The sequence below is a fragment of the Oratosquilla oratoria genome, chromosome 6, assembly GCF_046742065.1.
Source record: "Oratosquilla oratoria isolate Oo_2021 chromosome 6, ASM4674206v1, whole genome shotgun sequence".
NCBI lineage: Eukaryota > Metazoa > Arthropoda > Malacostraca > Stomatopoda > Squillidae > Oratosquilla > Oratosquilla oratoria.
Window position 1 is genome coordinate 71,026,375 of NC_134782.1, and position 20,561 is coordinate 71,046,935.

The 20,561-nt window shown below is 41.8% G+C and overlaps 1 protein-coding gene across 11 annotated transcripts in view; it reads left to right on the forward strand.

Annotated features, from left to right (window-relative positions):
- The window catches only part of LOC143026595 (uncharacterized), a 321,375-nt gene extending 303,314 nt beyond the window's left edge, over positions 1-18,061 (forward strand). For all 11 annotated transcript variants that reach the window (XM_076187254.1, XM_076187255.1, XM_076187256.1 and 8 more), the window contains 3 exons: positions 6,574-6,676; positions 15,840-16,049; positions 16,625-18,061. In XM_076187254.1, the coding sequence (XP_076043369.1) occupies positions 6,574-6,676; positions 15,840-16,049; positions 16,625-16,714 (403 nt within the window). In that variant the 3' untranslated portion in view covers positions 16,715-18,061. The remainder of the gene's footprint in view (positions 1-6,573; positions 6,677-15,839; positions 16,050-16,624) is intronic.
- The last annotated feature ends 2,500 nt before the right edge of the window (positions 18,062-20,561 follow it).

Sequence of the window (20,561 nt, forward strand, 5' to 3'; positions counted from 1 at the left end):
ACACATTCAAACTCCTTCTCCCTCTCTTATGTTCCATGTTTCTGCCCCATACAGTGCTGTTGCCATAATAATCACTCCATTCAATCTCCTCTTAGCCTCCATTCCCAAATGTCTATTCCTCATTCCACTTTCTAACCCACCAAGGCATTTACTCACTTCTCTCAATCTACATTCTACTTCCACCTCCACTCCACCCTTTCCTGCCACATTCGCACCCAAGTATCAAAAACTATCCACTTCCTCCAGTCACCCTCCCTTAATACTCACTTCCAGTCTGCTGCAACTTTCACTCTTTGTACATCTCATCACCTTACTTTTATCACATTTATCTTCAACATTCTTCTTTCACATACTCTCCCAAACTCTGTCACCAACTTCCTCAGTCCCTCCTCTGATCCTGCTACAATTGTAGTGTCGTCTGCAAACAACAGCTGGTTCATCTCCCACTTTTATCCATTTTCTTTAACCATTTCCAATCCCTGACCCACCACCCCATCCATGTATAAGTTGAATAGCCAAGGCGACATAACACATCCCTGATGAAGTTCCACCTTTACCTCGAACCACTCAATCTCTCCATTTCTAATCTTAACACATGCTCTACTTCTCTTGTAAAGACTCGACAGCTCCTAAAAGCTTACCTCCTATTGCATATATCTGCAAAACCTCCCACAGTGCCTTCCTGTCTACCCTGTCATAAGCCTTTTCTAAACCTATAAAAGCCCAAAAAACATCCTTACCTTTTCCTATAGCTTTCTCACATATCTGTCATAGCCCCTTACAAGAGGGGCTACAATTGCAGTGTCGTCTGCAAACAACAGCTGGTTCATCTCCCACTTTTCTCCATTTTCTTTAACCATTTCCAATCCCTGACCCACCACCCCATCCATGTATAAGTTGAATAGCCAAGGCGACATAACACATCCCTGATGAAGTTCCACCTTTACCTCGAACCACTCAATCTCTCCATTTCTAATCTTAACACATGCTCTACTTCTCTTGTAAAGACTCGACAGCTCCTAAAAGCTTACCTCCTATTGCGTATATCTGCAAAACCTCCCACAGTGCCTTCCTGTCTACCCTGTCATAAGCCTTTTCTAAACCTATAAAAGCCCAAAAAACATCCTTACCTTTTCCTATAGCTTTCTCACATATCTGTCATAGCCCCTTACAAGAGGGGTAGCCAAAAAGAAAAAGGCATAAAAACCATTCCCACCCATTCCATCCCCAATACACTCCACTCCCCTCCACCCTTTACCGTCCCTCTTATCTTGGCACCTCCTGGATGATGGGTCATCCCTGCATCTTGTCCACTGCCCTGGGTCAGAAGCAGTGTCGCTAGACACAGCACATCCACAGCAAGGCCGCTTCATTAAACTGGCAACCCCCCCCCCCCCTCTCTGTCCCCTCATGCAGAAAAGGAGAAGACAGGGAGAAATACCTTCGGGCTACATCAAATGTTTCTCACACATACTACCTCACCCCCCCTTCCCCCCCATTCCACCTCATGCATCACAACATCATCCATATACAACCATTCTCCATTCACCCTTGTCTTTTGTCCTATCCTGTCCTTCCTCAACAGACATTCCCCTCTTCCCCAAAGCCTCTTTCACCCCATCCATCCATCTCATCCTGTGTTGCCCCCTCATGTTCACTCCCTCCACATCTGCCTTCCATACCTCTATTACTAGTCTCTCTTCACTCATTCTTTCCTTGTGTCCAAACCATCCCAATACTCTTTCATCAACCCTATCTTCCAACTCCCTTACCACCCATGTTCTCCTCCTCTCCTCCTCATTTCTCACTCCATCCAGCCTAGTACATACATACATACATATACCAAGGCTTTTTCCCCCTTACAAGGGAGGTAGCCAAAAAGGAAAAGGCATAAAATCATTCCCACCCATTCCATCCCTGAATACACTCCTCATCCCTCCACCCTCCCTCTTTTCTTAGCACCTGGATGACTTGGTCATCCCCCTGCACCTTGTCCGTTGCCCTGGGTCAGAAGCAGTGTCGCAAGACACAGCACATCCACAGCAAGGCTACTTCATTAAATCGGCGACCCCCCCTCTCCAGCCTAGTAACCCCCATTATACTTCTCAGACACCTCATCTCAAACACATTCAAACTCCTTCTCTCTTCCTCTCTTATGTTCCGTGTTTCTGCACCATACAGAGCTGTTGGCACAATCACTCCATACAATCTCCTCTTGGCTTCCATTCCCAAATGTCTATTCCTTATTACACTTTTTAATCCACCAAGGTATTTACTCGCTTCTCTCAATCTACATTCTACCTCCTCTCCACCCTTTCCTGCCACATTTGCACCCAAGTATCAAAAACTAGCCACTTCCTCCAGTTGCTCTCCCTTAATGCTCACTTCCAGTCTGCTGCCACTTTCATTCCTTGTACATCTCATCACCTTACTTTTACCCACATTTATCTTCAACTTTCTTTCACACATTCTCCCAAATTCTGTCACCAACTTCCTCAATCCCTCCTCTTATCCTGCTACAAGTGCAGTGTCATCCGTAAACAACAGCTGGTTCACCTCCCCCTTTTCTCCATTTTCTTTAAACATCTCCAATCCCTGACCCACCACCCTTGCATTTACCTCTTACACCACCCCATCCATGTATAAGTTGAACAGCCAGGGCAACATAACACATCCCTAATGAAGTCCCACCTTTACCTCAAACCATTCACTCTCTCCATTTCTAATCCTGACACATGATCTACTACTCTCGTAAAAACTCTTGACAGCTCCTAGAAGCTTTCCTCCTATCCTGTATATCTGCAATACCTCCCACAGTGCCTTCCTGTCTACCCTGTCATAAGCCTTTTCCAGATCCATAAAAGCCCAAAAAACATCCTTACCTTTTCCTATAGCTTTCTCACATATCTCTTACCACAAAAAGCTGATCTACACAACCTCTACCTGTCCTGAATCCACACTGTTCCTCACCATTTACTCCCTCTGTTCCTCTCCTAATCCTCTCAATCAAGATCCTTCCATAAGCCGTCCCAACTACACTTAACAAGCTAATCCCTCTGAAACTACTACACTCACACTTATCCCCCTTTCCCTTGTAAAGTGGAACTATACATACACTCCTCCAGTCCTCTCCAGCAAACATTAAATAACCTCACCAGCCAGTCCACCATCACTGTACCTCCTTTTATTTTAGACATTCTGCATGGCATCCATCCAGACCAGATGCCTAACCTGCTCTCATCATCTTAACAATAGCCTTCACTTCATCCTTCCTTATTTCTCCTCCATTTTCCCCACTCATCACTGTCATTTTCTTAGCACTTCCCACTGCAACTATCTTTCCCTCCCTATCCTCCTTCACATTTAGCAACTCCCTAAAATACTCTGCCCATCTTCCCCTTACTGCCTTCAATGATCTTCATAGTGGCATAAAAAATATTTGATTTTTTCAATTATCACTAGGCCATGACACAGGACCTTTCTAATCACTACACCCCAAACCACTTGTACAATACTTCTCCAAACTTAGTCAACTTATGCTTTTTCTCTTTCATAACCTCACTTTCAGGTACAGAGCCACTTTGACACAAGGTTGTTCATTTCATTCTTATGTTTTATAATGTCATAAATTGTAGCTCGTAATGAACCCTTCCATTATTTTCTTTCTTGAAATGCCAGCCTCGAATTTCTTCAATAATTTTTTCCAATTTATGCACTCTCATCACAGAAGAGAGCTTTGTGCCAGTAGAAACCATTTTGTAGAGCTAGGCACATACATTCAAAGTAAAATTCAGAATAAAGTTCATCACAAATTCACCATTTTCAAACCTGACTGTGCAAAGAAAAAGAGAAAGAGTTGAGAGTGCCAGCAAAAGCACAATAAACATTTACACTACATTTACCTGTCACTCAGAGCATTGGTAGCCTGCCAGTGAGTCTAATGGGAGAAGCTATGTCCATGATGTCACTATAGGCATTTGACCATACCAGACCAAGCACTGACAAAATTGTTGCACTTTTTATAACTGCTGTGACTCTCTACCTTTTGGAAAATATGCCAAAAGGTCAGATTCTCAGAATTGGATTATTTCATAAAAATGCCATAAAATAGGATTTTGTAAAATGTTGAATGCTGAAAGAGTGGACTTTTACTGTACTATTAAAGCTTTTAAGAGCGGTCGAATTTTTATGGCCGTAGTAGAGCTTGTATTAGAATCAGAAATGCAGAGAGTGAGTGGTTTGAAGTAAAGATGGGACTTTGCCTGGAATGTATTATGTTGCCCTGGCTGTTCAATCTGTACATGGATGGGGTGGTGTGAGAGGTAAATGCAAGGTTAATGGGTCCGGGTATTGGAGATAGTTAAATAAAATGGAGAAAAGTGGGAAATAAGCCAGTTGTTGTTTGCTGACAACACTGCACTTGTAGCAGGATCAGAGGAGGGATTGAGGAAGTTAATGACAGAGTTTGGGAAGGTGTGCAAAAGAAGGAAGTTAAAGATGAATGTGGGTAAAAGTAAGGTGATGAGCTGAACAAGGGGAAATGGCAGCAGACTGGAAGTGAGTATCATGGGAGAGAGACTGGAGGAAATGGATAGTTTTAGATACTTGGGTATCTGAGAAAGCAAATAAGATTCTAGGACTGATTGCGCGATCTTTTGATTTCAAAAGTCCATCACTCATTAACAAGCTATATAAATCGTTAGTTCGTCCACATTTGGAATATGCTGTTTCCGTATGGTCACCGAATCTCATTAAAGACATTGACAGACTGGAAAAAGTACAACGGCGAGCCACAAAACTGATTCCAAGTATAAAAAATAAATCATACGAAAATCGACTAAAACATACGAATCTGTTTTCCCTAAAAAAGCGTAGACTCAGAGGTGACTTGATACAGGTCTTTAAAATTCTAAAGGGAATTGACAACATCAAAAGTGACCAAATTTTCACATTGAATGAGAATCAGACAAGAAACAATGGTCTCAAACTATCCGGAAATAGATTCAATTTGGAAGTAGGTAGAAACAACTTTGCCAACCGTGTAGTTAATGAATGGAATAAACTTCCTGCACAGGTAGTGCAATGTAGTTCAGTTCGAAGCTTTAAGAATTATTTAGATAAATACCTAAGTAAGATGCTGTAATGATTATGATTTATCTTATATTATTTGTTTTTGTTTTGTTATCATTTGTCTGTCTGATTTTCTTTTATTATTAGTTATGTCAATTTATTATTATTTACTATTTAGCTGTTTGTTTATTATTTAACTATACCTATGCATTTATTTATGTATTTTATTTGTTATTTACATTATCATAGTTTTTATTTATTATTTCTTTATTATTAATATGATTTTTTTTTTTTTTCGCATCCGACCTAGAATGGATCAAAAGGTCTCCTGTCGACATGCTCCGCCTTTGTAATCCTTTGTAAATATGGCAGGAAAGGGAATAGTGGAGGTAGAATATAGATTGAGAGGAGCAAGTAAATGCTTTGGTGGATTAAAAAGTGTAATGAGAAATAGACATATGGGAATGGATGCTAAAAGGAGATTGTATGGAGTGATTGTGCCAACAGCCCTGTATGGGGCAGAAACATGGAACAAGGAGAGGAGGAGTTTGAGATGAGGTACCTGAGAAGTATGATAGGGGTTACTAGGCTGAATAGAGTGAGAAATGAGGAGGCGAGGAAGAGAATGGGGGTGGAAAGGGAGTTGGGAGATAGGGTTGATGAAAGGGTATTGGGATGGTTTGGTCACATCGAAGGGATTTCTCCTTGTCTTCTCCATTACTGCATGAGGTGACGGGGATGGGGGTGGTGTTTGCTGATTTAATGAAGCAGCCTTGTTGTGGATGTGCTGTCTTGCAACACTGCTTCTATGACCCATCATCCAGGAGAAGCTAAGATAAGAGGGAGGAAGGGGGTGGATGGGAGTGGATTTTATGCCCTTGTTTTTTTAGCTACCTCCCTTGTAATGGGAGAAATGCCTTTGGTATGTGTATTATTAGATAAGAAAATCTAGTCATTCTGGAATTATATACACATAGTGGACAAGATGCAGGGATGACCCGTCATCCAGGAGGTGCCAAGATAAGAGGGAGGGTAGAGGGGAGTGGAGTATGTAAGGGGGAAGAAAGCCTTTGGTATATATATATGTGTGTGTGTGTGTGTATGTAGAATATTTGTTGAAAAGTTAAGAGAATGCCAAAGTTGATAGTGAATGGATGAAGGAATAACATGGCCAAAAGTGATGTTCAGAACTGCTTGATAAATTATTTTGAGTGGATGAAGAAAGGGAGTTACCATAGATGAAGCATTGGGGGGTAAACCTGCTTTGGATGAAGTGCCTTTGAACCAACCAAGTGATGAGGAACAGGGTGACCCTTCATCCCTGAGGTGCTGGGATGGAAGGGGTGCTTAATGGGTTTTATTTTTGTGCTATGATTCAGCCACACCTCTTACAAAAGGAAAAGGGTCTTTGGTATGTATATGTGTATACTCGGATACATATATATGTAAAGATATTGATGATGTATGGGTGCACTTACTCTCTTCTTTTTGTGTTTTTTATAGGTCAAAGATCCAAGGACTTGGTCTGTATGCAGCACGTGACATTGAAAAGAACATCATGATTATAGAGTATATAGGTGAAATCATCCGATCAGAGCTGGCAGAGGTAAATTTGCTTTTAATTTGTTTGGAGAGTTCCAATATGAAGAATTCTTTTTAAGATTTTTGATTCATCAGTACTAAATATATGTGTACAGACGCTCCTCAACTTACGTTTTAGTTACGTTCCGAACGGCCGAACGTAACATGAAAATGAAAGTAAGTTGTTACTGTACATCCCAGTAATGTATGACCGTTCATACTGTACTATACATCCATAAATTCTATTACCGTAACTTATAAAACACCCCTAAATCATTAATTATAAACATAACATTGTAAAATAATAACATTGATTTCAAATAAATTAAATTCAAGCAACATAAAGTGAGATGGTGGAGGAGGAGGCAAGGCATGTTCAGTCTGTCGTTTGTGCCACGTAAACAATGGACGCAGCATCATGCGTAAGTATTGTTTGAACGTCTCGTACTATGGAGAGCGCGCTAAACTCAAAAATTCACTTTTTTTTTTTTTTTTTTTTTTTTCCAGTCAGTTCAAACGTAAAATCGAAAAAACGTAAAACGAATGAACGTAAGTAGAGGAGCGTCTGTATATACCAAAAGGGTTCTTCACCCTCACAAGGTAAGTAGTTGGCCAAGGCATGCACCCACCCTCCACCCTCCAACTCTGGAACAAAGAAGAGAAAGAGGAGATTTGCTGACTATCTACAGAATAATGAAAGGAATGGAAGTTTTAGACAGGAACGACCTGTTAGTGTGGGACAACGGTAAAACGAGAGGACACGGAAAAAAACTGAAAAAAGATAGTTATAGAAAAAAATTGAAAAGGAACAGTTTCCCACACAGAGCGATAAATACATGGAACAAATTAGACAATAAAACAGTATGTGCAAACACTATACAAGATTTTATGATAAAACTTGATGCAGAGAGATACAAAGACGGGTCACCACGAGCATAGCTCCCCTCCCGTATATTACAACAACTAGGTAAATACATCCCAGAACTCCCTGTGAATAAAGGGCCATCCCTGTTCCCCCATCCACTGCCTGGATCAGAAGCAATGCAGCAAGACACAGCACAGCCACATCAGGGCCCAACATCCAAAGCTAGTTTACCCCCAACTCCTTCATTTGCATTGTGACCCTCCCTCCTCATCCCCTCATAAGCAGAGAAAAGAATGAGAAATCCCTTTCAGTTGTTTCAGATATCCTTTCACAACCATTCATCTGCCTTCTTACCTGCCCAACATTTTACCCAAAGCCCTCTTCACCCCATCCATCTATATCATTTCAGTTTTATTCTTGAAGTTCAATCTATCCACCTCTTACAGATGGACACAAACTTCCCCAACTCCCCAAGGAAGCACAGCCTCAATGGGTTGGCATCTGGTGTCCAGACAGGGCCAGAGAATAACTCCTAACAGTCTCACACACTATATCCAATTATCTCCCTTATATCCCTGTTTTTTCACTGGTACCTGCCCCCCATTTTACCTATTAGGTGGCAACATAGAAAGTAGCCCAGGCTTGCCCTTCCCTACATGTACTAAACTCATTGATTATGTGCACACATCTATGAAATGCAACACATGCCACAATTGGCTCCACTTAAAATGTACAGTACATACAAACACAAACCATTATACAAAAAAACTGGAGCTGTAACCAACACATGACAACATTCACACCCAGAAGCAAACATATACCCTAAACATACTGCAAATAAACATAAATGGACTCAAAAAAAATGAGAGAGAGAACACTGGGAGAAAGTCTGAAAGGATTTCTCCCTGTCTTTTTCAGCATGAGGGAACAGAGAGGGTGGGTCACCAATTAGATGAAGCGGCCTTGCTGTGAATGTGCTGTGTCCTACAGCATTGCTTCAGACCCAGGGCTATGGGGGAGATGCAGCGATGAACCATTATCCAGGAGGGGTCAAGAAAAGAGGGAGGGAGGGGTAGTGAATGGGAGTGGAGTGTGTGGGGATAAAATGGATGGGAGTGGATTTATCCCTTTTGACTTTGGCTACTTTTCCTGGAAAGAGGAAAAAGCCTTTGGTGTATATTATGGTGGGGGATGGAATACTCCCACCAAGTATTCCCACTTGAATCGTAAGAGGCGAGAAAAACAGGACAGGGAATAGGACTAGGCATCCTTCTCCCTGTAGCCCCACAGAGGACATAACTAAAAAATGTAAAGGCATAAGAGGGTCTAGGAACTTTCCAACCAGTACCCTAAGGTTTGGGTCTTTTAATGTGCATGGATGTAGTACAGATGAGAGTAAAAGGGAAGAGATAGATAGTATGTTTGTGAGAAGAGAGATGGATGTGTTGGCTTTGAGTGAAACTAAGTTGAGAGGGAAGGGCGAGTGTTAGTTTGAGAGTGTAGTAGGGAGGTTCTCAGGAGTGGATAGAGGGCAAGTAAGAGAAGGGGTGGCTATACTAGTAAGTGAAGAGATAGGTAAATGTGTAGTGGAGTGGGAGGTTTCTTCAAGGTTAATGTGGATGAAGGTGAAACTGGGAAAGGAGATGTGGGTTTTTGTAAGTGCATATGGGCCTGGTAGTGAAAAGAGTGTAGAAGAAATGGAGGCTTTTTGGATAGATTTAAATGAGTGCATAGAGGGATTAGGGAGAAATGTCAATGTAGTAGTATTGGGAGACCTTAATGCTAGGGTAGGAAATGAACCAATAGACGGAGTGGATGGGAAATGTGGAGTTCCAGAAAAGAATCGTAGTGGAGAGTTGATGGTGGAGATATGTCTAGAAAGAGAGTTGGAGATAGCAAATACAGTGTTTGAGAAGAAAGTCAAGCATAAGTACACATGGGAGAGGGTGATGGATGGTAGGGTGGTAGAGCGTTAATGGACTATGTAATGGTAGATAGGAGTATGATAGGAAGAGTTAAGGATGTAGATGTTCAAAGGGGAGAGGGGGAATATCAGATAATTTTTTGGTGGAAGGCAAGTTGAGAGTGGAGGAAAGCTGGAGAAAGAGGTAAAGGACAAAAGGTAGGGAGGTGCTTAGACTGAACTGCTTAAATGAGAAAGAAAAGGAAGAGTACAAGAAGCTGAGAGAAGAGTAGGAGGGAGTGAAGGATAGAACTAGGAGGAGGAATGGGGATGGTTCAAGGAGGGAGTCATAAGGTGTGCAAAGATGGTGTGTGGAACAAGGAGGACGGGAGGAAATAGAAGGAAGGGTAGTGAGTGGTGGGATGACGTAGCGAAGGTTGTAGAAGAGAAGAAGTGAGCTTTCATAGATTGACTACAAAATAGGACGAGGGAATCATATGAGAGGCACAAAGAAAAGAGAAGTAAAGCATAAGATAAAAGAGGCAAAGAGGAGAGCAGATGTGAAATGGGGTTAGAGTATAACAGAAAATTTTGAAAGTAATAAAAAATATTTTTATGCCCCCTTATAAGGGGGAAAAATCCTTTGGTCTTTGTATGTTGATTGAGAGGATTTGGAGAGGAACAGAGGGAGTAATTGGTGAGGAACAGTGTGGGTTTAGGACAGGTAGAGGTTGCATAGATCAGATTTTTGTGGTAAGACAGATATGTGAGAAAGCTATAGGAAAAGGTAAGGATGCGTTTTGGGCTTTTATGGATCTGGAAAAGGCTTATGAGAGGGTGGAAAGGAAGGCACTGTGGGAGGTATTGCAGATATATGGGATAGGAGGAAAGCTTTTAGGAGCTGTCAAGAGTTTTTACAAGAGAAGTAGAGCGTGTTTCAGGATTAGAAATGGAGAGAGTGAGTGGTTTAAGGTAAAGGTGGGACTTTGTCAGGGATGTGATATGTCACCCTGGCTGTTCAATTTATACATGGATGGGGTGGTGCAAAAGGTAAATGCAAGGGTAGTGGGTCAGGGATTGGAGATGGTTAAAGAAAATGGAGAAAAGTGAGAGATAAGCCAGCTGTTTGCAGACACTGCACTTGTAGCAGGATCAGAGAAGGTATGGAGGAAGTTAGTGATAGAGTTTGGGAAAGTGTGTGAAAGATGGAAGTTGAAGATAAATGTGTCTTGCAACACTGCTTCTGACCCAGGGTAGTGGACAGGATGCAGGGATGACCCGTCATCCAGGACTTGCCAAGATAAGAGGGAGGGAGGAGGGTGGAGGGGAGTGGAATAAGTAGGGGATGGAATGGGTGGGAGTGTTTTCTATGCCTTATTCTTTTTGGCTACCCCCCCTGTGTAAGGGGGAAAAAAATCTGTGGTATATGTATGTATGTTGTTCCAGACATCCACCATTCTGTGTGGAAAGCTGTTTTATTCTTTAGGTCTCTTCTATAACTGTCCCTTTTGAGTTTCTTTCCATGTCCCCTTGTATTTCTCTTATCCCAATTTATTAAGTTTTCTCTGTCAAGGGCTTTCATGCATTTCATGAATCTGTAGATGGTTAGGTCACCTCCCTCTCTTCTTCATTCTAGAGTAGGTAATTTCAGTTTTGACAATTTATCCTCATATGACACTTTTGAAAGTATTGGGGCCATCTTTGTAGTTGCTTCTTCTCTTCTACACCCTCATATGCTTCCTCATCCCACCACTCACTACCCTTCCTTCTATTTCCTCCTGCCCTCCTTGTTCCACAAACCATCTTTGCACACCTTATGACTGGAACAAACTGGATGAAATATTAGTGTGTGCAAAAACTATACACAAATTTAAGAGCAAACTAGACACTGTAGGATACAAAGAAGGGACACCATGAGTGTATCTCCCCTTCCCATAAGATGCAACTAGGTGTTTGCAAGCAAGTTGCCTGGGGCAGCAGTGAAATAGGTTGTATGGTTCATGGGTTTATTAATTGGTAGGTTATGAGTACAGAGAAGGGACAACATCTACCTAAGGAGTCTACAGAGTAACTGGCCCATGGGCAAAGGTGCTAGATGCTGGAAGCTCACAGAAGAGAAGGGAGTCTTTGTTGAATGTATGAAAGGGCTTTTTGTCCAGGGACGTCGCTGTTGGTCAGAGCACACTGTTGCACCCTTGAATTAGTTTGCATTAGTCTTCTGTGCCAATTACACTATACCACACCACTCCACCCCCACCGCTTGCGCAGAGGCCCAGATGAAAATGGTCATACTCATGGGTGTCAGAGACAAGGAATTCGTACAGCGCATCAACTCCCTCCCCGTGACCATGTCACTGCAGGAGGTAGTGACCAACTGTTGCTCGCACGAGTTGGTGAGTGGGACAGTCTCAGACTGCCTGGGCAACTCACAGGTGTGCGCCATTTCAGCATATAAAAGTGCTCAACACCAGATGCATGCACCACACCAGTGGATTATGTATTGTCACATTACTGTCACTCGTTCACAAGTACACCACTGATTACCAAACAGTGCTTGTGTTTCACTGTTGCATATTGCAAGGGTGCTTCCATTGTAAGCATCCTATTCACTGTGCCATGTTTGCAAACAAAGTTGCCTGGGGCAGCAGTGAAACAGGTTGTACGATTTGTGGGTTTATTTATCAGTAGGTTGTGAGTACAGGGAAGGCACCACATGTACCTAAGGAGTCTACAGAGTAACTGGCCCATGGGCGAAGGTGCTAGATGCTGTAAGCACACAGAAGAGAAGGGAGTCTTTGTTGGATGTATGAAAGGGCTTTTGTCTGAGGGCGTCACTGTTGGTCAGGGCACGCCGTTGCATTAGTTTGCATTAGTCTCCTATGCCAATTACACTATACCACACTAGGTAAATACTAATAAACAATAATAATAATAAAAAGATATATAAACTCACCCCAACAGAAAAAAAAATAGTACATCGCAAAACAAATTGATAACAATTAGCAAGAAAATTGGAAAAAACTAAGTATTAGGCTGGTTGGGGCAAACTTGGATAGAAATAATTTATTTAGAAATAAATGTTGGGCACCAATGATGATAGCTCACTTCTAAGGGTGAGAAATGGTGAAGACAGTGAGGGAGGTGACAACCGTGAGTTCAAGTTATGTCTCAACTTGGTCTGCTTGCAGGGGAGGGAGGAGGGGGTGAGAAAGCAAGGAGCAGCGATCCTGGCTCATGAATGATGCACCGAGGTAATCTGAATCTTCAGCATTCATCCAGCCTTTATATACACTGGCAGGTCTAGACCCATGTTCCCTTTTGGTGTGATGGCTTGGGAAGTCTGAGGTAGAACATTCTTACGTGTGGAGACTTGAAGACAGAGGTTATGTGTTCCTCAATAAATCCAGTGTTCATCATCATGTGGCTGGCCAAGGTGCAGGTTAGTCATTGCTGGCCGATGCTGGTACTGCACATGTGTCCTCAAGGAGGCTTTGTCCCACCCATGGGCCTCAAGGAAGCTCTGGGTTGAGTCACATAGCTGGGGGTGTGTGAGCATGTCCCATGGGACCACTTGTGGGTCAGTAAGGTCATGGGATGGCCAGGGTGAGGACAGGAGTGAGGACTACTCCCTAATATGCCCCCACAGAAGTTGAGGCTGGAAGTGAAGTCATGTGGAGCTTTGACAAGAAATCACCAAAGTTTTCCTCTTGACTGGGCCGGGAGTTGAAGGCGGGGATGGGGATGGAGCTGGCCCTCAGACTGCAGGAATAGCAGCAGGTGGTGGTCTGTTTGCTACAGGGTACCAAGCCTTGGGGCACTTGGCTACTCCCGTTGAACCGAAGTTGTCCTGTACATCGTGGATGACATTGAAGAGGTTGGTACATCTCAGGAGGATGCTCAAGGGATCTCATACCTGTAATGCATCCATGGTTGCATTGGATTGTGGTTGTGAAATCTCTCTAAAAAGATAGATACTTGAGAATGGTTGTGGTTAGTGGGTGAGGCATTAGGCCACCCACTTGACAGTCGAGGTTACTAGTCATTAGCTTTACCAGGGTTGAGGTGCGAGACCTTGTATTTATCTACCTAGTTGTATTATGCGGGAAGGGAGCTATGCTCGTGGTGACCCGGCTTTGTATCTTTCAGCATAATTTTTTTTCTTAAAATCTTGAATAGTGATCTCCATTGAGTGTGTGGGTGGGTCAAGGTGAGGACACAGCTCTAGTTTGCTAAAGGATCTAGTGGTGGTAGTGGTAGGCCACAAATATACCTGTGATAGGCAAGAGTGTAGGCAATTGAACTGCCAGTTGGCAGGCATGGCAGGCAGCGAGAGCAGTCTAGCTGGGTGGGCAGCAGTAGCAGACAAGTGACAGTCAATCAGGCAGACAAGTGACAGCAGATACCTGTGGTAGGTGAGAGTGTAGGCAGTCAAACTAGCAGTCAACAGACCTGGCAGACAGCGATGGCAATTGAGCAGTAGAGCTGGGGATCGGGGACCCCAGTATTAGGCTGGTTGAGGCAAACTTGGATGGAATTTGTTTGTTTATTTAGAAATGAATGTTGGGTACCAATAATGATATTTCACTTCTAAGGGTGAGAAAAGGTGTAGGGGACAGTGAGGGAGGTGACGACTGTGAGTTCGTCATGTCCCAACTTGGTCTGCTTGCGGAGAGGGGGGGGGAAGAAGTGAGAAAGCAAGGAGCAGCAAGAAGAGGAACATAAACAACATAGATGAAGGTGTGGACAGTTACATGAGCTTCTTTGCTGATGATGCAAAGTTGTTGAGAAAAGTGAGTGCTGAAATAGACTGTGAGCTGCTGCAGAGAGATCTGAACAAAATTTGGGAATAGAGTCAGAAGTGGGAAGTGGAGTTCAACATTAATACATGTAGTATAGTGGAATTTGGAAAAGGTAAAAACAGGATATCAGGACAATTTAAAATTGGTGAAATAGAATTAAAGAAAATGGGACATGAAAAAGACCTGGGAGTAATCATCACAAAGGACATGTCCCCTGGTAAACAGATAAACAAAATTATTGGAAAAACCTACAATTTGCTAAGATTAATAAAAGTTACATTTACTTACTTGGACAAAGAAATGGTGAAGAAAATACTAGTCACACTGATAAGACCAAGACTAGAGTATGCAGTGACACTATGGTCACCCAGTACCAAAAAGAATACAAGGAAAATTGAAAGAATTCAAAGAGCACCAACAAAGGTGGCCCTCACACTTTCAGAACTGTCATATTAATAGAGTTTGGAACTAAGAAGAGAAAGAGGAGACTTATAGACCATCTATAGAATCATGAAAGGTATGGAAGTCCTTGATAGAGAAGACTTACTAAAATGGGATATGAGAATTACAAGAGGACATGGAAAGAAACCCAAAAAGGACAGTTATAGCAGAGACCTGAAAAAGAACAGCTTTCAACTCTGGAACAAAGAAGAGAAAGAGGAGATTTGCTAACTATCTACAGAATAATGAAAGGAATGGAAGTTTTAGACAGGAACGACCTATTAATGTGGGACAACGGTAAAACAAGAAGACACGGAATAAAATTGAAAAAGGATAGTTATAGAAAAAACTTGAAAAGGAACAGTTTCCCACACAGAGCGATAAATACATGGAACAAATTAGACAACAAAACAGTATGTGCTAACACTATACAAGATTTTAAGATAAAACTTGATGCGGAGAGATACAAAGACGGGTCACCACGAGCATAGCTCCCCTCCCGTATATTACAACTAGGTAAATTTCATCCCCTACACATTCCACCCCCATTCACCACCCCTCCTCCCTGCCCTCTCATCATTGCTCCTCCTGGATGACAGGTCATCCCTGCATCTTCCTTATCACCCTGGGTTAAAAGCAATGCACATTGATAAAACAAGTAAAACTCCTGAAATTGAGATAAATGTGTATGTTTTGATTTAGCCACCTCAGTACAAGGGCAACTTTCCCTCCATGTCCTACATACTGTGTATTCCAAATAAATATCCTTTAATTTTAATTCACATTAATTAACAAGTAAGTCAAATTTGTTCATCTCAAGTTAAACTGTATGGTTTGACTTGGCTGCCCCATTGTAAGGGGAATGGGCCTTTATGTTATATGCATGTACCCAAGGTCACTCTGAATAGTGTTGAATCTGGATAACAGCTCCAGATATGAAGGAAATTTCTGCATGCAAGCTCTCTGTAAACCAAAAGGTCTCTTCCACCTTATAAGGGAGGTAGCCAGCCAAGGCATGCACCTGTCCTATGTCCATCCAACGTTCATTACAGTATGCACAGTTTTGAATGAATGTGACAGCAGTAGATGAGGGAGACCTCACATTTAAAGGTTTGCGTGTAACAAGTACTTGGAACAATGTCATTAATGTCAATTTAATATCATGACTTTTTTTTTGCAGGTACGTGAGAAACGATATGAATCCCAAAATAGAGGAATCTACATGTTCCGTCTTGATGACCAGTGTGTTGTCGATGCCACTGTAACTGGAGGTCTTGCACGCTATGTCAACCACTCATGTGATCCAAACTGTTATACTGAGACTGTAGAAGTAGAGAGGCAACTGAAAATAATCATCATATCAAACAGAAAGATTCTTCGAGGAGAGGAGGTGAGTTTGTTATTTCAATAGGTCACAGCTTAGATGAATTTAAATTATGCCAGTCATTTCGTATGGATGGGGAAGGAGAGAAATAGAAGCATTTGATTAAAATGCACTGCCAGTTTCTAAAGCTCTTGATGAAAGGAACTTGAAGATATAGAAGTGATTTTTATATTAAACTGTTTAGGAAGGACAATTCTTCCTCCTTCTCCCCTTTCTTCCCCCTTCTCCCCTTTCTTCCCCCTCTCTTTCCCCCGCATTTCCCCCTATCTTACCCTCTCAACCCTCTTCTCTCCTCATCTCTTTCCCCCATTCCTCCTCTTTTATTTATTTCTCAGTTCCCCCCACACTCTCCCTCTCTTCCCCACTTTAATTTCTCTTTGCTCTTCCTTCTCTCATCCCTCTCTTCTCTTGTTCCCCCCTCCCACTGTTTCTCTTTCCTCTCTCTCTCTCTTTTGGTTATTTTTAGTGAATATATAAAATAAGTATTTTCTAATTATCATAATGACTAGGTCTGAAATGTCTTTTTCAACCTGCAATCATTTTTGTGAAATTTGTAAGGAGTATTTTTTATCCTATTCCAGTTGGCGTATGACTACAAATTCGACTTGGAGGAAGACCACAAGATTCCATGTTTATGTGGAGCAGAAAATTGTCGGAAATGGATGAATTAAAATGCTGCTGCTGCTGCTTTTCAGAGATATTTGTGAAAGTAACACCTTTGTGTGACAATACAGTGCCTGCTTCTCTCAGTTGGGGAAAGAGATGGTGATGATAATTGTGTGCCTAAAGCATAAAACTTAATAATGAATAGATCTAATATGAGCCTGAAAGAGGAAACTGTGTGGGAGTGGAGAGGCCTATTAAGGGAATGAAGAAGCACATGGGAGTGATTATGCTAAGTGCCTTTCTAGATAGGCTGATGTAAATAGACAGTAGCAAGAGTGAATGAATGCTGGCATGGACAGTCCTGCTGGAAGCTGAAGAGAAAAGGCATGCATTGTATACTCAGTGGGGTCTAAGGCAGGTGGCCTCTTATCTTGCCACATGTTACTACACTGGACCACAGGTTATTTTTTTCTTTGCCACATGTAAACACTGATCCACTGGTTACCATGCACTGACACACCCACAAACATGACACCAGAGGTGCTCCATCCAGCACTTCCAACACCAACATGGATCAGAATATGCCACAGACAGAAGACATACTACTAGCACAACAGAATTTTTGTAATACTTTACCACATAAGAACCCCTACTCATGATACCATTGTACCACATCTGCCAGAGGATTTACTAGGGAAGAGAGAGGTTTCTTGTACAAATGAGTGCCCTTCTGTTGCAAAACCCATCAAATTCTCAGACAGTGACTTGTAACATAATTGGGTAAGAGTAAAAGTAGTTGACCAAATTAAACTTGATTGTTCTTTTTTATACTAAGACATTTGAGTTGAAGTTGCATACACAGTTGAATTTTTCAGTACTTTGCTGGCAAGATCTAGTTTTATCCAAGTGAGGAGGTGTGTATTCCATGTATTAGTTGTCTGTCCATATTTTTACTTATTTATACCTATGTGGTTTTAGTATTCCAATTCTTCCGTAAGCTTAGGTGTATAAATACCAATGTTTGCATGTATATAGTTTGAGGACAGCTATGCCCATCCCTATGACTAAATGTAATTATATTGTCAATGAGTATTATATTGAGTGATTTCCAACTAAATAGGCAACAAATATTGTGACCTTATAGAAGAAATGTAATGGTATGTATATGTGATGGACATTACAGAAAGTGTCATTGCTTTGTGATTTTTTGATTATTTATTTATTTATCTATTTTATTTTTTTATTATTATTATTATTATTATTATTATTTTTTTTTTTTTTTTACAAATAAATTGAGTATCAGTGATTTGAGAAAAACCACTAAAGAATTCCTATACTTTAGACAAGAGGGGCATGTTGTTGATATGTAAATATACCATTTGTTGAATTGTGTCAATAAACAGCAGACTTCTTATTGACATTCCTTACCCCTTCCAAACATTTTTCTTCATTTCCTGCGAGAATAGGCAAAAATAGTAACAGAAAGTTATGCCTTTTATGTATACTAGCTATATACTAAAGGTTACTTTCCATTTATAAGGCATGACCTCCCATCCATCACCCATATGTTTATCTTAGCTCCTCATGGATGAAGGGTTATCAGGGTCTTTTGCCCACTGCCTAGGCCTGGGGAAAAAAAAAAAAAAAAAATGCAGCAAGAAAACCCATCCACAGCAGGGCCTATCTGCTTCATTTACTTGGTGGCATTTCTTCTGCCAGGACAAAGTGATGGATTATTATTTTTTTATTTTTTATTTTTTTCTCTCACATTCCTCACATCATATTGAAATGTATAAATTCTAACAGCAGGCCATCCCACCCACCTCTAAATTCTTGTCATGGCCTTGGGTGCCATGACCCCAAGGTTGAGACCTAGCCTAGATGATCCCTTTCCAATTACATCAAGACAACAATCCAGTTTCTTTGGGACCCTTCAACACTGCAAACCAGCACTGTAGGATAAATGTGTAATATTGAGATGTCAACAAGGACCAATTGCTTGGTAGGGTGAGTACTAGTTACTTGGCCATGCCATTCCCTTCGTGAATTCCCACAAGGATCTTGGTGTTGTGGTGTACCCTCTTTAGATTTAGCAATGTCATGCTTACTCTGTAGAAAACAGATATATTAGACATTAACTGAAGCACCCATTTTGTGGGTGGAGCACAGGGTTCATTGGAGACTATCGATTGCTATAATCTGGATCCAACACATACTGCTACAAATTCAACACACTGAATATGTATTCAATGTAGAGAGGATTGCAACTTTTTTTTCTGTTATTCGTCTTTTATTTGAAAGTAATAAAAAGATGTTTTGGGAGGTTTTTTTTTTTTTTTTTTTCCATTATATATACTGTATAAATATACATTTTTTTCACATCCAACCTAGTTATGGACCAAAAGGTCTCCTGTCGGCATGCTCCACCTTTGTAATCTTTGGTAAAAGGTGCAGATGGAGAGATGATAATGGAAGAGAAGGCAGTAAGAGGAAGGTGGGCAGAGTAAGGAACACAAAGGAAAAACAAACAACAGCAGGCCTATTGGACTTAACAAAGCTGTTTGTGTTTAAGCTACAGTTAAGAAAACAGGGTAACTAGGCTATAGAAGATGAACTAACACTACTGCTACCACTATCCTATCCATACATACATACATATACCAAGGCTTTTTCCCCCTTACCAGGGAGGTAGCCAAAAAGGACAAGGCATAAAATCATTCCCACCCATTCCATCCCCGAAAACACTCCACACCCCTCCACCCTCCCATCTTAGCACCTCCTAGATGACGGGTCATCCCTGCACCCTGTCCACTGTCCTGGGTCAGAAGCAGTGTCGCAGGACACAGCACATCCACAGCAAGGCCGCTTCATTAAATCGGGGACCCCCCTCTCTGTCCCCCCATATAAAGGAGAGGACGGGGAGAAATCCCTTCGGGCTGCATCAAAATTTTTGCTCTCACACACTACCTCACCCCCCATTCCCCCGTCCATTTCACCTCATGCATCACAACATTTTCCATATACAACCATTCTCCATTCACCCCTGTCTTCTGTCCTCTCCCATCCTTCCTCAACAGACATTCCCCTCTTCCCCAAAGCCCCCTTCACCCCATCCATCTCATCCTAGGACGTCCCCTCATGTTCACTCCCTCCACATCTGCCTTCCATACCTCTTTTACTAGTCTTTCTTCACTCATTCTTTCCATGTGTCCAAACCATCCTAATACTCTTTCATCAACCCTATCTCCCAACTCCCTTTCCACCCCTGTTCTCCTACTCACCTCCTCATTTCTCACTTTATCTAGCCTAGTAATCATCATACTTCTCAAGACACCTCATCTCAAACACATTCAAACTCCTTCTCTCTTCCTCTCTTATGTTCCATGTTTCTGCTCCATACAGTGCTGTTGGCACAATCACTCTTTCATACAGTCTCCTCTTAGCATCCATTCCCAAATTTCTATTCCTCATTACACTTTTTAAACCACCAAGGCATTTACTTGCTTCTCTCAATCTACATTCTACCTCCACCTTCACTCCACCTTTTCCTGCCACATTTGCACCCAAATATCTAAAACTATCCACTTCCTCCAGTTGCTCTCCCTTAATGCTCACTTCCGGTCTGCTGCCACTTTCACCCTTTGTACATCTCATCACCTTACTTTTACCCACATTTATCTTCAGCTTTCTTCTATCACACACTCTCCCAAACTCTGTCACTAAATTCCTCAATCCCTCCTCTGATCCTGCCACAAGCGCAGTGTCGTCCGCAAACAACAGCTGGCTCACCTCCCACTTTTCTCCATTTTCTTTAACCATCTCCAATCCCTGACCCACCACCCCATCCATGTATAAGTTGAACAGCCAGGGTGACATAACGCATCCCTGACGAAGTCCCACCTTTACCTCAAA